Source organism: Podarcis vaucheri (genome assembly GCF_965113315.1).
Source record: "Podarcis vaucheri genome assembly, chromosome: 7".
In the NCBI taxonomy this organism is placed as follows: domain Eukaryota; kingdom Metazoa; phylum Chordata; class Lepidosauria; order Squamata; family Lacertidae; genus Podarcis; species Podarcis vaucheri.
The window spans coordinates 33,036,135-33,054,697 of record NC_138765.1 but is presented as its reverse complement, the minus strand read 5'-3'; the positions used below and the strand labels follow the sequence as shown (position 1 = coordinate 33,054,697).

At 45.6% G+C, this 18,563-nt stretch overlaps 1 protein-coding gene across 1 annotated transcript; it reads left to right on the top strand.

Annotated features, from left to right (window-relative positions):
- The first annotated feature begins 499 nt into the window (after positions 1-499).
- Positions 500-17,046, top strand: GJB3 (gap junction protein beta 3). Its single transcript, XM_082233222.1, has 2 exons — positions 500-948; positions 14,619-17,046. The coding sequence occupies exon 2, from the start codon at positions 14,656-14,658 to the stop codon at positions 15,457-15,459; it is 804 nt and encodes a 267-aa protein (XP_082089348.1). The 5' UTR covers positions 500-948; positions 14,619-14,655; the 3' UTR covers positions 15,460-17,046.
- Positions 17,047-18,563: the final 1,517 nt, after the last annotated feature.

The following is an 18,563-nucleotide window of genomic DNA, read 5'->3' as shown; positions in this document are numbered from 1 at the left end:
CACCACGCCCCCTAGTGCCCTGCTTCGCACCCTCCTTGAACGCAAAATGTGTCCTTGAACTGTGATAATGTCTCTTGCTTCCATGGGTGGAGGATAGAGAGGGGTGTGAGAGAGTGTGTGGAAATGAGCCTACTGTACAGAGGTAAAATTTGCCTGCATTGCTCCACCCACATTCACCTCTGGCCACACCAACTCATGACATGTGGGGCCCCCCAAAAGGAATTGCAGCCTTTGAGCTGAAAACTGTTCCCCACCCCTTGAGCATAGGGGTGGACTAGGACCTCCAAAGCGCCTTCTGTAGCTGTGTGGTTGTTCCCTCTCCTTTATTGTCTCCTGTGCTTTGGGTCTTTGTTGGTTAGAGTTCCTAGAAAAATATTGTGCATACCCTGATGGTGCAATCTCAATACTAAGACAAAAAAAAGAAAAGAATTGGCAGCTGTGCTAATCTGTTCCCTCCCACATTCCATCATGATCTTCAAAGAGCAGCTGCCCTCGCACCTAGTCTGCAACTTGCCCTAACAGGCTTGTTTGACATACACCAGCTTTAGAGAGTGTGGCATCCCAAAGGAAAGGGGGGAAAGGAAAGGGGTATTGTGTGTGCTAGGCTGTCCCACACCGCCTCTGGGTCCCGTATGCACTTTTGCAGCCCCATCAGCTGCAGAAAACCGGCTGAGCCAAAGCCTCTCTCTCTGCCACCCCCTTCGCAACTCAGAAAGGATTCCTTTCTTCTTGCACAACCCAAGAGGCACCACACCCTTATTGCTCACACAAAAATAAGGCAGCTCCTTACAGTGCAATGAGCCCGGCTTTTTTGGCGCTTCCCTATGCAGGACGGGGAGAAAGTTTTATGGCATAAACCCTAAAGGTACGGGGTCTTGCCTCCAGGGAGACTTCCCAGCTTTTCTCTGGCCGAAGTTGGCAAGGGAGATCAAGGGAGATTCTGAGTTGGTAAGTAGAATTTAACTTTATACCGGTGGATCGAGGAAGTGGCACAGATTATTCTGAGTGAATAGCATCTGAACGAGGCGTTTTCGTTGCTCAGGCTCCAATAACACCGTGGTGGTTAGATCTGCCTAGAAGAAATCTTCCTGACGGCTTGCCCAAGAACAAATCAAACCTGGTTGGCAATTCTTATTTAAAAGGAAAGGCTTTTTTAAAATGTCTGTTATAAAGAAAGTGCCTACTACACCCTCTTATGCTTTTCTGTAAGTGGCTTGACGCACCTTAGAGACTGTTGGGGCTGAGAATCTGAACTCTAAAGCGGGGGGGCAGGGAGGTCTTTTTGGGGGGTGCATCTTTGTGGGGGGTGGAAGGCTGACAGTTCTTTAATGGGGGCATGATCATTTGAAAGCACCTTTGACTTCAGTAGGAAAAAGCTGGGCATGTGTTCAATCCTTCTGTTACGAGAGAGTGCGAAAGAAAGAAAAGACTTCACGATCTAAGAAGTAAATGCAATTGTATGCATAGTTTTTGGAAGCAAGTCTCGCTGCAGTCAACAGAATTCAGCCCCATGTAAAGGATCTGTCCATTTTTCAAGTTACTGTTAGTGCGTGCTTCATGCTAGCTGCATTTTCAAGGGAAGCGTAACCGTGTGGGGCCCCGATTCAGAGTGGGGCCTGTAGGCAGGGCTTAATCCTTTTCTCCCTGCACCAGTCTGCAGTCGACCCACCCACCCCCAGGTGACACTGGCCCCTAAGGAGGTGCTTACTTCATATTTACACATTGATATTAGTGTCTCTAGGATTTGCGCCCTAAGGAGTAGATCACAGGTAGGGTCTCAGACCTGCATTTGCTTACAAAGGAGGCTGGTGGTGAGAACCACTTAGGTCAGGGTCTACAAACTACCATCTGTGGGCACTGTGGTGCCCTTGGGCATCTGCCTTAGTGCCCGCCTCCTGGCTCTCCCCGGTGTTATTATTACTGCTGTTGTTAGTAAAAATAACTTTAAAACGAGGGGTTTGGCTTTGGGGGATTGCCTTTTGTGAGGGTTGACTGGCTATTTTGCCTGTATTTTATTTGTCGAGGGTTGTGTGGGTTGTTTGGGTATCTCGGAGGGTTTTCCTCTGGGAAATGGGCATTTTGTGGTGCTCATGATAGCTTTCCAAATGTGCCCTCAGGCCCCCCCAAAATATTAGAGACCCCGATATAGGGGATGGGTTGAAAATAAAAGGCACTGATAGAGCCATCAAATGGCCCTTTGGCATTCCCCAGAAGGCTGGGCCTTTGAAATAAAAGGGCCTTAATAAAGTTCTAGGAGACTGAGGGTTTGAAACAAAAGACATCTGTTAACCCTGAGGGACTCCGACATTACTGAGGGGAAGAGTGGGTGAGATTATGAGGAAGTCTATTATCACCAGATGTTTAGGAAAGGTAGAATGACAGAGGGCTGGGTCAGGCCTGCAGCAGAGAGAAGTGTCATGGCTGAGGCGGCACTAAGGACAGGTGTTTGAATGGTGACTTTTCAAAGTGTTGGTCCTAGAAAAGGGATGGGGGAGGCAAGTGAGTTTTGCTATAGGCAGCACTGGAACACAGAGAGCTGCCTTATACCAAGTCAGATAACTGGTCCATTTAGCTCAATACTCTCTACACTGGCTGGCAGCCACTCTCCAGGGTTTTAGACAGGGAGTCTTTCCCAGCCCTACCTCTTATAGGCAGTGCTGGAACACAGGAACATAGAAAGCTGCCTTATATAGAGTCAGCTCATTTGCCCATCTAGCTCAACATTGCTTACACTGACTGGCAGCAGCTCTTCAGGGTCTCTCTCACTCCTAGCTGGAGATGCCAGGGATTGAACCTGGGACCTTTGGCATGCATAGCACATGCTCTACCACTGAGCCACAGCCCTTTCCATATAGCTCAGGTGTCCAAGGTTTCAGGCAGGAGTCTTTCCCAGCCCTACCTAGAGATGTTGGCAGTTGGGCCTTCTGCACACAAAGCACACCATGTACTACTAAGCTGTGCTCCCTCCCTTTGTGTTTGTTCACGAGGCTTGACTAGTGAGCCCGTTCACACATGCAGCTCATCCTGTGAAGTGGCAGCCATCAAGTGATGAGTGCACACAGGGGAACCAGCCACAATTTACTTTCGCAGTTGGTATCAGTTACAGCCTCTGACTTTAAGCCTTAATCCCAAACTTGTTCAACATTAGCAATTTGAGAAAGGCACTCTGCGCATGCTCAAAGGCATTCTCTTAAGAACATAAGAAGAACCTGTTGCAGCAGGCCAATAGCCCATCCAGCCCAGCATCCCTCTCTCACAGTGACCAACCAGATGCCTTTGGGAAACCCAAAATCAGGGCCCAAACACAAGCACACTCTTCCTTCCTGTGGTTTCCAGCAAGTGGTTTTCAGAAGCATTCCTGCCTCTGACCATGAAGGCAGAGCATAGCCATCCTGGCTAGTAGCCATCAATAGCCCTCTCCTCCTCCATGAATTTGCCCGGTCCTCTTTTAAAGCCATTCACGTTGCTGGCACATCACTGCCTCCAGTGGGAGCGAGTTCCATAGTCTAACTATGTGCTACGTGAAGAAGCGTTTTCTGTCATCTGTCCTGAATCTTCCAACACTCAACTTCACTGAATGTCCATGAGTTCCAGTGTTGTGAAAGAGGAAGAAAAACTGTTGTCTATCCCCTTTCCCCATGTCACGCATAATTTTATACATTTCTACCATTACTCGCCTTTTCTTTATTATTTCACACAAGCAGGGGCTATGAGCCATAATCCTTTGAGAATAAAAATTGGGATTAGACCAAAGGTCCATCAAAGATCTCCTAGTCCAATATCCTGTTCTCAAGAGGGGCTTGCTAGATATCTCCAGGAATTGCACCAGCAGGCAAGATCTGGTATCCAAAGGTAGTCTTCTACCTATGGAGGTTCCATCTATGGATCACTGCTTACAGTTTTTATAGACCTATTTTTTATAAAACTTCCTCCTCCTCTTCTTCTTCCTCCTCTGCTTCTTCTTTTTGCAAGCCATCAGAACAAGCATTGTTCCAAATACTTCCCGTGTATGTATGTATGTGTGTGTGTCTGTGTCTGTGTGCTTTTAATCATTCTTCAGCAAATATTGAGAAAAGAAAGGGCATTCTAAAACTATCAAATAAGGCCCGTGTGTCCAGGGCATAAAGCTCTGCTCTTGCCCTAGTGGAGAGTATTTTTGCCTGGCTGGAATTTGTCCGTGAGAAGTGATAATGTCTCTTGCCTGTTTGAAGGGTGGGGGGGTATTGTGCAGAAACCTCTGGCATACTCACCAATATTATTCAGGAAAAAATATAGGGGCATCCTAAGGAAAAGTGGGACATTCCGGGATCAAATCAGAAACCAGGATAGCTTCTCTAAATCAGGGACATCCATGGAAAATAGGGACACGGTCTATTCTAGTTATACAACGGTAAAAGCTGCATAACTGCCCTGCACACTTACCTTTGGCCCCATGCACCACTGGCATGCAGCACCTAGAAGGTTGCCCACTAGGTAATGTAGCCTTTGGATTGAAGAAGATTCCCTACTCCTGTAATAAGCATGAAAAGGTGGGGAGGCTGTTGACAGTGTGCCTGACAGCTGTTCATCAGTTTTGTTTTAAAGTGTTTTTTAGGAAGGAATTCTAAAAGGCCCTCAAAAAGAGGCAGAAAAGTTGAAGCCTTTTTCCACAGGGGAGGACAAGTTTGAAGAAACTAGAGGACATGTTTTGGCACTAGTCAAATCTAATGACTGCGATCACATCCTGTGACAATGAGTTCCATAAGTTAATTAGGTGATGCATGAAAACTTCCTACAGCCAAGCAATCAGCATCATTAGGTGAAAGGGGATGGCGCAAAGGATGTTTGTCTCGTGATCCAATCATTAATTTGCCCCTGTTCTGTTGCCCATGGCTTGCCTGGCTTGCTCACAGTCACCTGAAGAGATTTCATATTTAAATTCACCCCAGATGCCAGTCTGGCTTAGGAGCCAAGCTCTTAGCTGCAAGCAAGTAGCACATTGGACTATGTCCAGATGGCTCTCACCACTACAACGTATGGAAGTAGGCTCATGACTTGAGTTATCAATCTTGAAAATAAGAGCAATTAATTTACTATATATTGTATCAAGCCCAAGAAATACAGGGAAAGTGATTATTATAAGTGGTATCCAACCAAGTCCTACTTAGAGTAGACCTATTGACATTAATGTTCCTTAGTCAGTCATGGCCATTAAGTTCAATGGGTTTACTCTGAGCAAAACTAGGATTGGCTGCAACCCTAAATTTGTATACTGTATTTATTTTTCCCCCACGTTGTGTGTGTGTATGTGTTTGGAAAGCTTTTAATACTGCCCAAGAACAACAAAGCAAGCTAAGGGCAACCAACGTGGTGCCCTCCTCATGTTGCTAGAGCGCAACTCCCATCATCTAGTGGCTGGAGATGATGTGAGTTGTAGTCCAGCAAAATCTGGAGGGTACCATGTTTGCTTCCCCTGAAGTGAGCCGCGAACTGAGAAGGTCTGGGTTCAAGTCTCACCTCAGTCATGCATTCATCAGGTGTCTTTTAAGCCAGCTCCTTTCTCCCTCAGCTTCAGTTGCCCATCCGTGCTAAATTAGGTCTATCCTTACATCAAAGAGTGGGGCTAGGCCCATAGCCCTCCAAATGTTACTGGACTCCAACTCCCATCATCCCCACTCAATATGGTCAATAATAAAACATTAAGGGATCTGGAATGTTCCACACCATCTGAAGGGCCACGGGGGGGGGCAGCTCCCTTCTTTAAAGAGCAGTTGAAAAAGTCACTGGCATAATTATTGTAAGCCTGCATTACTCAGTTGTAAACTGGGTATGTTTTTAATGTTTGTGCAGCACCTAGGTATCTGGATGATTTATAAAGCTATTGGTGTTAATATAATCAAAGATATATTGAAGAATACTCAGAAAATGATAAATCAATGCAAAGCATTGTGATTAATCATTTGAGGAAGAGTGAGGGTGATTTGTCTTGGCTTTGGGGACTATGGGGTTGAACTGAGTCCCGTTGATTACCTTTATCTATTTATAAAACATTCTAATTGCAAATTACTCTTGCAAAACTGTAACAGACCTGCTAGCTGGGTAGACTGCTATACAGTGGTACCTCGGGTTAAGTACTTAATTCGTTCCGGAGGTCCGTTCTTAACCTGAAACTGCTCTTAACCTGAAGCACCTTTTTAGCAAATGGGGCCTCCTGCTGCTGCCACACCACCAGAGCACAATTTCTGTTCTCATCCTGAAGCAAAGTTCTTAACCTGAAGCACTATTTCTGGGTTAGTGGAGTCTGTAACCTGAAGTGTATGTATCCTGAAGCGTATGTAACCTGAGGTAGCACTGTAGTTTCAGTTCCTGTCACATGGGAAAGAGGGGGCTGAGAGGGGCATAGCTTCCCTGAATCTTTAGAACAAGCCTCTGTAGTGGGTCTGCAATCAGGTCTCAGTTCCATCACTGTTTCCACTAGGCCAGACTTGCTGCTGAGTGCTAGGGCATCTGCTTTCATGCAGAAGGTCTACAGGGAATGTCCTCAAACTAAACCACGGGGAGACACTGCCAGTCAGTGCAGACAGCAATGAGCTGCTAGATGGACCAACAGCTGACTCAGTACAAGGAAGTTTCCCCTGCTTCTAAGCCTATGAAATTTAGGGCTGTCATACGTCCAGATTTTCCCAGACATTACCAGGATTTCAAAGGCGGAATTGACATCCGGGGGAAATTTCCAAAAGGTGAGGCTTTGTTCTGGATCTTAGACAAGTCAATCCAAAAAATCGCTTTTTGGAAAGCTCAACAACTTTCAGGGTATCCTGGTGTTTACGTTTTGAAATATGGCGGCCCTAAGTTACTAGTCTGCTAAGAGTCAAATAGCCTGCTCTCTTTCTCTCCTTTGCAGCTAGCATGGGAGCACAGTCGCCTGGTGGAGGAGGGACAGAGCACTCTGTCCCTGGCATCAACCTGCTCGCTCGCCTGCATGAAATTCCTGATCACCTATGGCAGCCAGGCATAGCTGCCCTTGCCCAAAACAGTGGGACGTGGTTAGCCAAATAGACATGGTTTGCAGATGGGTCCCGGGTGCTCCAGCAGTTAAGAGGTTAATGCCCCCCCTTTCAGGCCTGAAGGTTAGATTATCAGCTCACCTGCAGTGCACTCGCTCAGCAGCTAACTCCCATTTAAGTACTGCCTGGAATGCAGGAGCCAAAAGCACAGTAATGGTGAACAAGCCTGTTTGCTCTGGGCAGGTTTTTGTGAGACCAGAAAACATGTCACGTGCATCCTGCTAAAGAAGCAGCTCTTTTTGAGCCCTCCCCCTCCCCAGTCGAGATTTGAGGTGCAAGGTAATGATGGACCAGCCTGATGCAAAAGAGGAGAGCGCTCTAGATGAGGGAATTCCAGCAGGTGTAGCTCTGCATGCAAGTTGCACCTGCTGAAATGCCTTCAGCTACATTGCTATTAAAGGTGGAGGCACCCATGTCCCACCCTAGGGGGAGCTGGGAGTTACTAAGCCTGTCTGTTTGCCTAGTTGCAGCAGTGCACTTAAGATTAAGCTATAATCAGGGTTGCCGTTGCTTTACTAGCCCTGCTCCTGTGTTGTTAACAAAAACCTGAAATAACAGAAACTGAGCGGTTAGTTTCCCAACACCATCTGTTCGCAGGCCAGGAAAAGCTTGACCTCATCCCGTGTCTGCATGTGCTCTTAAAAGCAAAGGGGAAGGGTACTTTTAAACATTGGCTGCCCTCAACTATGAGGAATTCCAAATACAGTGGTACCTCGGGTTACATACGCTTCAGGTTACATACGCTTCAGGTTACAGACTCCGATAACCCAGAAATAGTGCTTCAGGTTAAGAACTTTGCTTCAGGATGAGAACAGAAATCGTGCTCCGGCGGCACGGCGGCAGCAGGAGGCCCCATTAGCTAAAGTGGTGCTTCAGGTTAAGAACAGTTTCAGGTTAAGAACGGACCTCCGGAATGAATTAAGTACTTAACCAGAGGTACCACTGTATTACTGTTTTAAGACACGAGTATTAAGCTAGGCAGAGGAATGGCAGAAACCAAATAAAAGTGAGAGTGCAGTATCAATGGATGGTAGGGTTGCCAACTTTTTCCACTGGCCCCTGCTCCTCTGCCGGCATCAGCAACTGGATCAGCAAACTATGCTGGTAGATGACTGTATTTCAAAAAGCAACAAACCCAGTGCCCTCTAATGTTTGTGGCTACTAAGTTCCTGACTATTGGCCGTGTTTGCTGGGGCTCATGCGAGTTGTAGTAAGATGAATAAATAAAAGTTGCAGGCATGGCATTGGGGAAGGCTGCTGTAAAAATATTCTCTGTTGATTTGTCCAGATCAAGGTGCTGTTTAAGGCTTAGAACCTTTGTTTTTCTGGTCATTTGGCAACCATACTGGAGAAATGTCAGTGCTTCTCTGGAATTCAATCTAAGCAAGGCTTAAGCCCATTAAATGAGTCAGCGAGCAAAAGAAGACGACTTCAGTGACCTTGTTTATATCTGTTTGTTTGGGTGGAAGTTGGTTACATTATTTTGCATGCAAACATTTCAGACCCGATGAGTAATGGTTATATAGTATTTGACAATACCTTAGCTGTTAATAAACTCTTGAGATTATATATTGGACGACTTCCAAAATCAAAACACTCAGGTAATGGAGGCAACCTTTAAAACTACCAACTGTTTGCTTTTACTGGAGTAAGGATGTAAATATGTCCTGACTCTAGGATGGCCAGATGCAACAGAGGAGTGGGGCTGCTGTGTCTTTAATAGGTGTGTAAAGACATTCAGAAGGTGATTCTTCTCCTGCAAATTAAAAATGCCCTCCTCCACAGAACTATTAAAGGTCCAGTGGCCCTTTCCACTTTTGCATCTGACCACCTGGCACAAACAAATCTAGCAGGTGATGCTTTTCCTGGCGGTATTCCAATAGTGAAAGCTTTGACCATTGAGTTTCTGTGTCCAGCTGCTGTTAAAGGCACAGGAGCAGAGAGCCATCCTGGAATCACATAATGGAAATTGGTTAACATCGAGAGAACACTTTAGTCTCATCCAACCCCTTGCAATTCAGGAATCTCACTGTTGCCATCTATCTGACATACCTTGAGAGAAGCCCATTGCTTACATTATTTTCTTGGTATCCCAGGTAGAAGTCAAGCAAAACGGCAAATTACAACTTATGGGTGCCCCATTTAAGATAATTGTGCCTGCAGTGATGTGTCATAAGCAAGCCAACTTGATTTTACAAGTTAGCAAATCAAACTCCAGCAGTTGTGTAAATACCATTACTTAATCAGATGTACAAGTGGCTTCCTTTAAACACACCTTTGCAAATCATAGCACCCCAAAAAGCCTGAAACACCAAATTAAATGCCACACTTAAGCTTGATGCAGTAGCCACAATTATTTTTTAACCAATACCTTTTCACAGTCTTTGTGCATGTTATCTGCTTTTAACATGCACTTGCAATATTAACAGAAGCAAAAAGAATTACAGCAAAGTTAGACACTCACGTTTTATTTCATGTGCCCATAAAAAGACCCACTTTTCAGATCTCACAGCATGTTATTATACAGAAATTGTGCACTAATCTAATGAAGCAAGCTTTTACATATTTCACTAAAAGATCAGGATTCTTGCTGCCTTAGTCTTCGAAAAGGTTTTCAGTCAACTAAATGTGGTGTCAATAACGCCAAAGAAGACCCTTAAAATAACACAAACAAAATTCTTCCTGTCATGTTCTCTACCATTCTGATCCTGTCCTTCAGGAATAACTGCTCTGATCTCGTTCTCTAGTCTCGCTGGATCGGCAGCCCAGCCCATGTGTTCTACATTACAGAAGACAGTCCATTCCTCCTGATGCCAGACAGTTGCCACATCCAGTTGGCACCTCTCACCTTTGCACAGGAAATGCCTGCAAGAACTAAGAAACTCAGGGTCACATATTTATTGAGAGGGCATGTGTTGTAGGCAGGCACCCTTCTCCTTGTCTTTCAGGAACGAACCACCAAGACATAACCTTCCATGTACCTGTGCATTTAACCTGTGTGATCTTTCAGATGCAAATGACAGCTTATGGAGGGAATGTTACATAATTATTGGCATTGCAGCAGATAGGGGGTTACCCACTTCTTCCCTTGCTGCTGCCCAGACAAAAGTCCCTCCTTTGAAAATTCTGGCATATGCTAATTTATCACATTTAGAAATCATGAACACAATATAAAGAGAAATGCAGTTCCATGGGCCTGTTGCCCAGGTAAGGACTGTTAAAATCCTTTTATATTTAATCTGATCTTGTACAAATACCATACAAATAGAGAACTGCTTCAAATAGAGGACTGCCCACTCTAAAAGCAGAGCAAACAGACACCTTAATTGCTGGGGAAACACCCAAACTTCCCTATTCTCAATATAGGCATAAAATTGACTACTTTGGTGTCATGTATTTAAATGCATACGTTGATATGGTTAAGCTTGCCTTGACTTCTTGAGAGGTCCTTGGTTGTGGTAAATTTCTTGAGATTGGGGGACTGGGAGCCTCTCGGTTGTGGAAAACATGGCAAAGCAAGATCTGATTTTGCAGCTCAGTGCGTAGGAAAAATGGCCATTCCTCAAACGAAATGTCTTTTTTTCTCCTTATTAAAAGCATATGTTGGCAGGGCTTTCTCTACCCACATGTTTACTTTAACGAATGACTGCACGTTGTTTGCCATGACTGGCCTTGCTGTTATATACCGTATTTTTTGCTCTATAAGACTCACTTTTTCCCTCCTAAAAAGTATGGGTGGGGAAATGTGTGTGCATCTTATGGAGCAAATGCAGGCTGCGCAACTATCCCAGAAGCCAGAACAGCAAGAGGGATTGCCGCTTTCACTGTGCAGCGATCCCTCTTGCTGTTCTGGCTCCTGAGATTCAGAATATTTTTTTTTCTTGGTTTCCTCCTCCAAAAACTAGGTGCGTCTTGTGATCTGGTGCGTCTTATAGTGCGAAAAATACAGTAATAATAGAGATATAAAATTGCAATGCAATAACACATTGTTTTAAAATGAACAGTAGAACTGCGCTTGGCAAAAAAAAGCAAGTACACAACCCAAAGGACAAGTATCTAACTAGGGGTGGGGGACGAATTTTGATTCAGTTCACATTTATTTAACTTATAATTTAATGAATAAATTTATAGCCTACTCTTCCTCCCAAAGGAGCCCGGAGTAACAGGCAAACATATACAGTGGTACCTCGGGTTACATACATTTCAGGTTACATACGCTTCAGGTTATAGACTCCGCTAACCCAGAAATAGTACTTCGGGTTAAGAACTTTGCTTCAGGATGAGAACAGAAATTGTGCTCCAGTAGCATGGCAGCAGCGGGAGGCCCCATTAGCTAAAGTGGTGCTTCAGGTTAAGAACAGTTTCAGGTTAAGAACGGATCTCCGGAACCTGCCTGACTCACTTTCTGAAACAATAAGTATTCCAAAGCACAGTCATTCAATGAAATTCCCACTTCTCCGAATTTGCGTTGAAATTCCCCAGCTAAGTAATGTGTGTAAAAATGCATCTATTAAGGTAAAGTGTCCATTAAAATACTTGTACAGTTTATGGAAACAGCACCTTATTAGGATAAATTGCTTTGCAAAAGTGTGTACATTAGGAGAAATTTGCGCTGAAATTCTGATGGATTTTCATAAGGACCTTTTAAAAATGCAAACTGACCTGGAAATATAGAGGACTGAACTTAAGATGGCAAAAGTGAGAAACTGAGAGCAGCCGAAAGTGACAGGTTCTCCCATCCCTACATTTAACCCCCCATGGAATCTCAATGGAAAAAGAAGCTAGGGAACTAAGAGTTAAAAGGAAAGCTATTCCACCACTCTGGTGTGTTCCTTCCAGAGGGTAAAAAGCTAAGTGGGTGGATTGCGCACACCACTAGGGATGAAAGGGAAAGACTGGTTAGACAGCTGACTAAAATCTAATTAGGTTGCTTAAGGAAGAGCTACTGCTGTCCTGGAAAAACCTGACCTAGATGGGATGAGGGATGCATTTCAGATGCCCTTAACAGCAACCCCAATGCTTGCATTCTGCCACTGTATATGAGATTCTGACAAGTCAGAGGGAGCAAAACAAACAAGCTGGCTCACACCAAATCAGGCTATCTCACTCAGTAGCATCCACGCTGACTGGCAGCAGCTCTCCAGGGTTTCAGAGTGAAAACTCTCCCAGTGCTACTTGCAGATACCAGGAATTGAACCTAGGATCTTTTGCATGGGCTCAAGCAATTACTCCGCCTTACACTGAGTCAGGTAGGGACGCAGGTGACGCTGTGGGTTAAACCACAGAGCCTAGGACTTGCTGATCAGAAGATCAGCGGTTTGAGTCCCCGCGACAGGGTGAGCTCCCGTTGCTCGGTCCCTGCTCCTGCCAACTCAGCAGTTTGAAAGCACGTCAAAGTGCAAATAGATAAATAGGTACCACTCCAGCAGGAAGGTAAATGGCGTTTCCGTGCGCTGCTCTGGTTCGCCAGAAGCGGCTTAGTCATACTGGCCACATGACCCGGAAGCTGTACGCCAGCTCCCTCGGCCAATAAAGCGAGATGAGCGCCACAACCCCAGAGTCAGCCATGACTGGATCTAATGGTCAGGAGTCCCTTTACCTTTACACTGAGTCAGACCATTGGCAATATCACCAACACTTGACTGGCAGGGGCTCTCCAGGCAGGGGACATTCTCTGCCTGAATGTCCCCACCTGGAGATGCCCCTGATGGAACCCAAGACCTTGTGCTTACAAAGCACATGCTCTGTCACTGAGCTATGGGCCTTCCCAAGCACCTGAGAAGTACTAGGTCTGAATTTAAGAGGTCATTATTTGGCTGTGAGATTCTAATTCATGTCCATGGTACTTCATGGGGGCTGCATCTCGGTGGCTTGTGAATCCCAGACTGAGCACCAGGTGCTAAATTCAGAACAGGGTGTGTCAAGCCAAAACCCTTGCTCCTACTTACCTATTTTCTGATTACGTCCTTGGCCTGTAAGTTAATTATTCTAAGGAAGTGCCAAGAAGCTACTGAGACTGTGAGTAAGCTAGAATTAATCAACTAAGAATTGTTGTTGCTTGTCTGCCAGCCCAGGTTAATAAATCTTGTGACATCAACACTTTCAGAAAGAGTAAATCGGTGTGCTTAATAAAGAGGCCTAGATAAATCCAGATTATGCTATTCACCTCTTCATGTTTCCATGAGAATTGCTGACAAATATGACCCATAACAGAATTTGGGTCAAAATCTAGCATTCCTCCATAACAGAAAAGTGTTCCAGAACTTTAGGTGAAATAAAGTAAATATTATACTTTGTAAAGATCTGAGACCATAAAACCCACAACAGTTCAGTTCAGCCCAAAACACGTGTGCACGAGCGTCAGTGAAGCCTTGGAGGACTACAGAATCCATGATGCAGTGTAACCCTAGAAGTGTAATTGTGGGGAATACTGTTCCATCCAATTAAAACCAGCCCCAGACACTGTCTGAGCATAAACATTCAGGTGACCTCCTCAATCCCCAGGTACATATCGCAGTAGTCTAATCTGGAGTGTTGGGCAGTTCTGCAGTGTGTTTTATAGTTGAAATATTTTACTTTGAAATAAGTTACTTTGGGCTTTGTCAGTAGGTGGTATAAAATTGAATGGCTGGGCAGACGGAAAGTCTAATAGGTCTACTCCCTATGCAATTGAAGATATGGCAAGGTAAAGACAGATGGAGCAAAAAGCAGCATCTCACCAGCAAGAAAGTGTCTTCATTGTTTAGTCCAGAAAGTAAATCCAGCCCAAAGACATCTATAAGGGACTAGGAGTATGGCCAGCCTTCTCTCTGGCCCACTGATGGAAGGAGACTTCCTCAGTTAGTCCCCTTGTAATGAATGCCCTTCCCTAGCCAGACAGCCTGCAGGTCCCAGAGCTGGCCCTACCCTTAGGCTGTGTGGCACGGATGCCTCAGGCAGCAGATACTGAGAGGCAGGGAGTAGCAGTGAGGAAGTGGAGGACAGATCTGTGTGGGCCGCATGGTCAGCCTGTCGTCTTCCCATTACCAGTGTTGAAAAAAGACCAAAGTGAAAGTTAGATCTGTTTCCATGCAAATAATGCAGGGATGAGTAACCTTTTTAAGCCCAAGGACCAATTTCCTTTCGGGGGGGCACGTTTGGCAGGGCCAGTGGCAAAAGTAAAAGTAGGTGAAGCAACAAATGTCAATGTTTGCTTTGCACAGTAGTCTAGCTTCTACACACACACCTCACCATCCTCCATCCAGGAGAGCAAAAGGTATGATCATGGACACATTCCAGCCAGGAAAAAAACAATCAAGGAGGATGAGAAGCAGGGCTGGTGAGGGGTATGGCCTGGGTGAGGCACAGATAGAAGGGGCTCCTGGCCCTCAGGTTCCCCAACACTGGTGTAATGGAAGGAGGAGCCATCTCATCCCTCACCACCTCAGAGAGCCAGCTCTGGCAGGTACCCTGAGTGCTTGAATAACCAGCCAGCCAGTTATTGGTTACAAATGTATGGGGCGCCATCTTGAAGTGTTGAAATAATATTTTTTTTACGCACAGTTTCTTTTTTCTCTCTTTCCTCCCTTCCAGGCTCAAGTGAGCAGGAGCTCCACAGACTTCCGTCACCATGGACTGGAAGACCCTACAGGGCCTGCTGAGCGGGGTGAACAAATACTCCACCGCTTTTGGGCGCATCTGGCTCTCCGTTGTCTTTGTCTTCCGAGTCCTGGTTTATGTGGTGGCTGCTGAGCGAGTGTGGGGGGATGAGCAGAAGGAGTTTGATTGCAACCACCGTCAGCCCGGATGCACCAACGTCTGCTTTGACCACTACTTCCCCATCTCCCACACCCGGCTGTGGGCCCTGCAGCTTATCTTTGTCACCTGCCCTTCGCTGCTGGTTATAATGCATGTGGCCTACCGCGAGGACAGGGAGAGGAAAAACCGGTTAAAGAATGGAGAGAACTGCCCCAAACTCTACAGCGATACTGGCAAGAAACATGGTGGCCTCTGGTGGACTTATGTTCTCACCCTCTTCTTCAAGTTGGCTATCGAAATCGTCTTCCTCTACCTCCTGCATAGGATATGGGAGAGCTTTGACATGCCCAAGCTGGTCAAGTGCGATCTGAAGCCTTGCCCCAATGTAGTGGACTGCTACATCGCTCGGCCAACGGAGAAGAAGATTTTCACCTACTTCATGGTTGGGGCGTCTGCCTTCTGCATCGTCCTCATTGTCTGCGAGATTGTCTACCTCATCTGCAAGCGGGTGTTCCGCTCGATACAGAAGTGCCAGAAGAAGAAGAGGTCGCTCACCTACAGCAAGGCATCCACCTGCCAGTGCCATGCAAGACTGGACCAACCACATTATGGGAAAGGGAAGCACACACAGGTGGAGGCCCTCAGAGCCTCCGCACCTAACCTGACTTTGATCTGAGGCGGCGTGAAAGGACAGATCCAAAATGGCCGGCTGCCATTTGGATTATTTCATTGCGACACACAAGTGGCTTTTGAGGAACATGGGGCAAGGAAGGGTGATTTGAAACAGAAGTCTTCCTTCTACATTGTGTGGCCACCAAAGTTTTCCACAAAGGGGAAGCACCGTCATGTTTTGTTGAGGCCTAAAGGCAAAGCCTCCTGGCCTGTTTACATGTTTTTACTAAACTGAAGATGCATGGTCAAAGCACGCACAACACAAGATGTTGACTTGTACAATCCCTGGAAGAAGTTGCAGCCCTTTAGATCCTAACATCTGCTCTTTCTCAGAAGAGATGATAATATGGGCTGTTGGCTAAGAGAGCCACATATGTGAAACATCTGTTATGGTCTTCAGAAAACTCCTAGCAACTAATGACTTATAGCTCTGACTCATTAAAATGTTTATAGAGTGTTGCAGAATCAATGAAGGGGCGGGAGGGGGGACTGTTTAGTTAATGCTATCCAAAAACAAATGATGAGAAGGAAAGGTTGGTTTCAGCTCAACCTTTTCACCAAAATTTCACCTAAAGGAAATTCAAAGTTAATTTGGAGGTTTCACTTCAGGCAGAATAAGTTAGCAATTTCAAGGAAAGCCAAGAAAAAAATTCAAGTTGGGGGGAGGCATTTGCACCATCTATAGGTGTGTTTACACGACCAAAGGGGCACAGCCTTAGATATCTCTGTATAGTAGCTTTTTCCAGTCTGCTGCATTCCAGGTGTTGTTCAATTCCCAGCCCCAAACAGAATGGCCAATAATCAGGGATGGTGGGAGTTGTTGTTCAAGAACATCTGAAAAGCACCAGCTTTGGGAAAGCCTGCTGTAGGGGCTAGCCAAGAACAAATGCTTTTTTGATGTCCTGTTTACACCAGCCTCCTCAACCCCAGTGTCTCCAGATGCTGAGAGACTACAGCTCTCAACACCCCTGGTCATTGGCCATGTTTCCCAGGCCTAATTGGTGAGGAGGGCACATGATTCGGGAAAACTGGTTACACACTCCTTACCAGACCTTTCCCCAAAGGAAGGATTCTGCCCAGTGAAGTTCTGTGAGAATAATACAAGGACTCGGGTGCTTTCCAGAGAGGAAGCCATCTTCCTTCCTGGACCAGACTGAGGCACCCTGCAAAGAAGGCTTTATTCTGGTAGTGGCTTGACTTGCCCCTGAAATCCTGCCTAACATGGCATTCCAAATTGGTTTGAGGGTTCTACTTTGACGGAAACCTCTGAGGACTTTCATCGGAAGCCAAAAAGAGTTGTAATATGCCTCATTGGTGGGGTGGACAGTTTGCTTAAGGCCTGAAACTTCGACCAGATTAGGTTGAAAGCAAATTTCTAAATGAGATAGGAGGTTTCCCCATATGCAAAAGAAACCATATAAGGGATTCTGAGGGTGTTGATGAACTAGAGCTGTTTCTCAGGTGGGCTTCCTATCTGTTTTGTAAGAGTTCTGTACTGCTCAGCAATTATAAGGTGATCATTTATGCACTACCAAAAAAAAAAAAAAGGACGAAAGAATGAAGTGCTTTACATAAAATTTGCACATGTTAATGTATATATATATATATACATGTAAAGGCACATTTGTAAATAATTGCTATACTTCAAGTAGATATGCAATACATCCCATAGAAGTGGGGAAGACCATGACCAGGTAGCCTGTATGTTCCTGCTCAGCCTCCTGTCCAGGTACTGACTGTTGAAGGGTAATTTCAAGACCCCTCCTGCTCTCCCATCTTAGAGGTCTTTAAATTTAAACCAGACAACCCTTTAAACAGAGAGTGTCCTCTGGAAAGTAGGGCACATGGCCACCCTTATTTGGCAACATCTCACAGAGTGGGAGTTGTAGCACACTGGAGAGTTCTTTAGCTGAAGCAACTGTTGACGTGAACGGGGTGTGAGGCAGAACTGACCTCATTCAACAAGCTGCGCAGGTTTGACATGGCGCTTTGGAGGGGCAAGGACTTTGCAAGGGAGAAAGAGGGGGCCACCATTATAGAAAAGCACCCAACAATTAGGGGTTCTCATTTCCCTCAGTAAAAAGCTATCCTGCAGCATGTTTACTTAGAAGGGAAGATTGCTGAGTTCAGTGGGGCAACGTTAGAACTTATGGCTTGGACTGTGAGCTGGAAAATGCCTACTTCAAAAATCTCTTGTCCACCACAAGGAATCTTCCTTTCTCTCTCAGCCTCAGGCTTATGTCTACAAAATACCTGACAGGTAGAACTTCAGGGCCAAACAACATTACTCAGCTAATGCATATACATAATAAGAAAGAGTCAGGTGAACATTTGCTTCAGTGTTCTGCTGCAAGAGTTATTCTGACCCATCCTTTAGCATTAGGTGAATTCAACATCCTTCACTGTACCATCCTTGGGAACCCAACCTAAGGTTCTCAGGCTCAGTCAGAGCATCGCCCCACCTAACTCAGTATTTCCTAGGCTGACTGGAAGTGGCTGTCCATGGTTTAAGGCAAGGTGCTCTCCCAGGCCTACCCAGAGATGCCAGGTATTGAATCTGGGACCCTCTGCATGCAAATCTGATGCTCTGACACTAAGCTATGGTCCTTCTGTCGGTTTTTACCAGGATTTGACAAGTTTGGACCTGCAGCTTTGCCTGTGCGTGCAAAATAGCCACACCATGGAGAAATCATCCTTCTCAGCAGGAGGTAGGATGGGCATGCAAAATTGCTTGGGTGCCGTCCTACAAGCTGCTGCGGGTTGCCCCATCTAACAATTTACTTGTGGGACAGGAGCTATCCTGACAAAATGACTTTCCACAGGGAGCTGACTCCTGCTGAGTCAGACTATTAGTCCATTTAGCTAAATGCTGTATGACTGACTGAAGGTTTCCAAAGATTGCAGGCAGCGATATTTCCCAGACCTATTAAATGAGATCATTGTGCTGGAGGCACCCTGAGATGTTGTGCATGCAAAGCATGCACTCTGCTTCTTGTGGCAGAGTTGTGGCTGTCCCTCAAAGAGAGCCCAGGGCTCTTGTGTGTCTGTCCTGGGATGGTCTTTAGACAACCCTAGTTTATTAGTGCCATGCTTTGATCATCCACACCT

What these genes read in the sequence shown, in the direction of transcription:
- GJB3 (XM_082233222.1), top strand. Translation starts at nt 14,656, where the DNA reads ATGGACTGGAAGACCCTACAGGGCCTGCTGAGCGGGGTGAACAAATAC.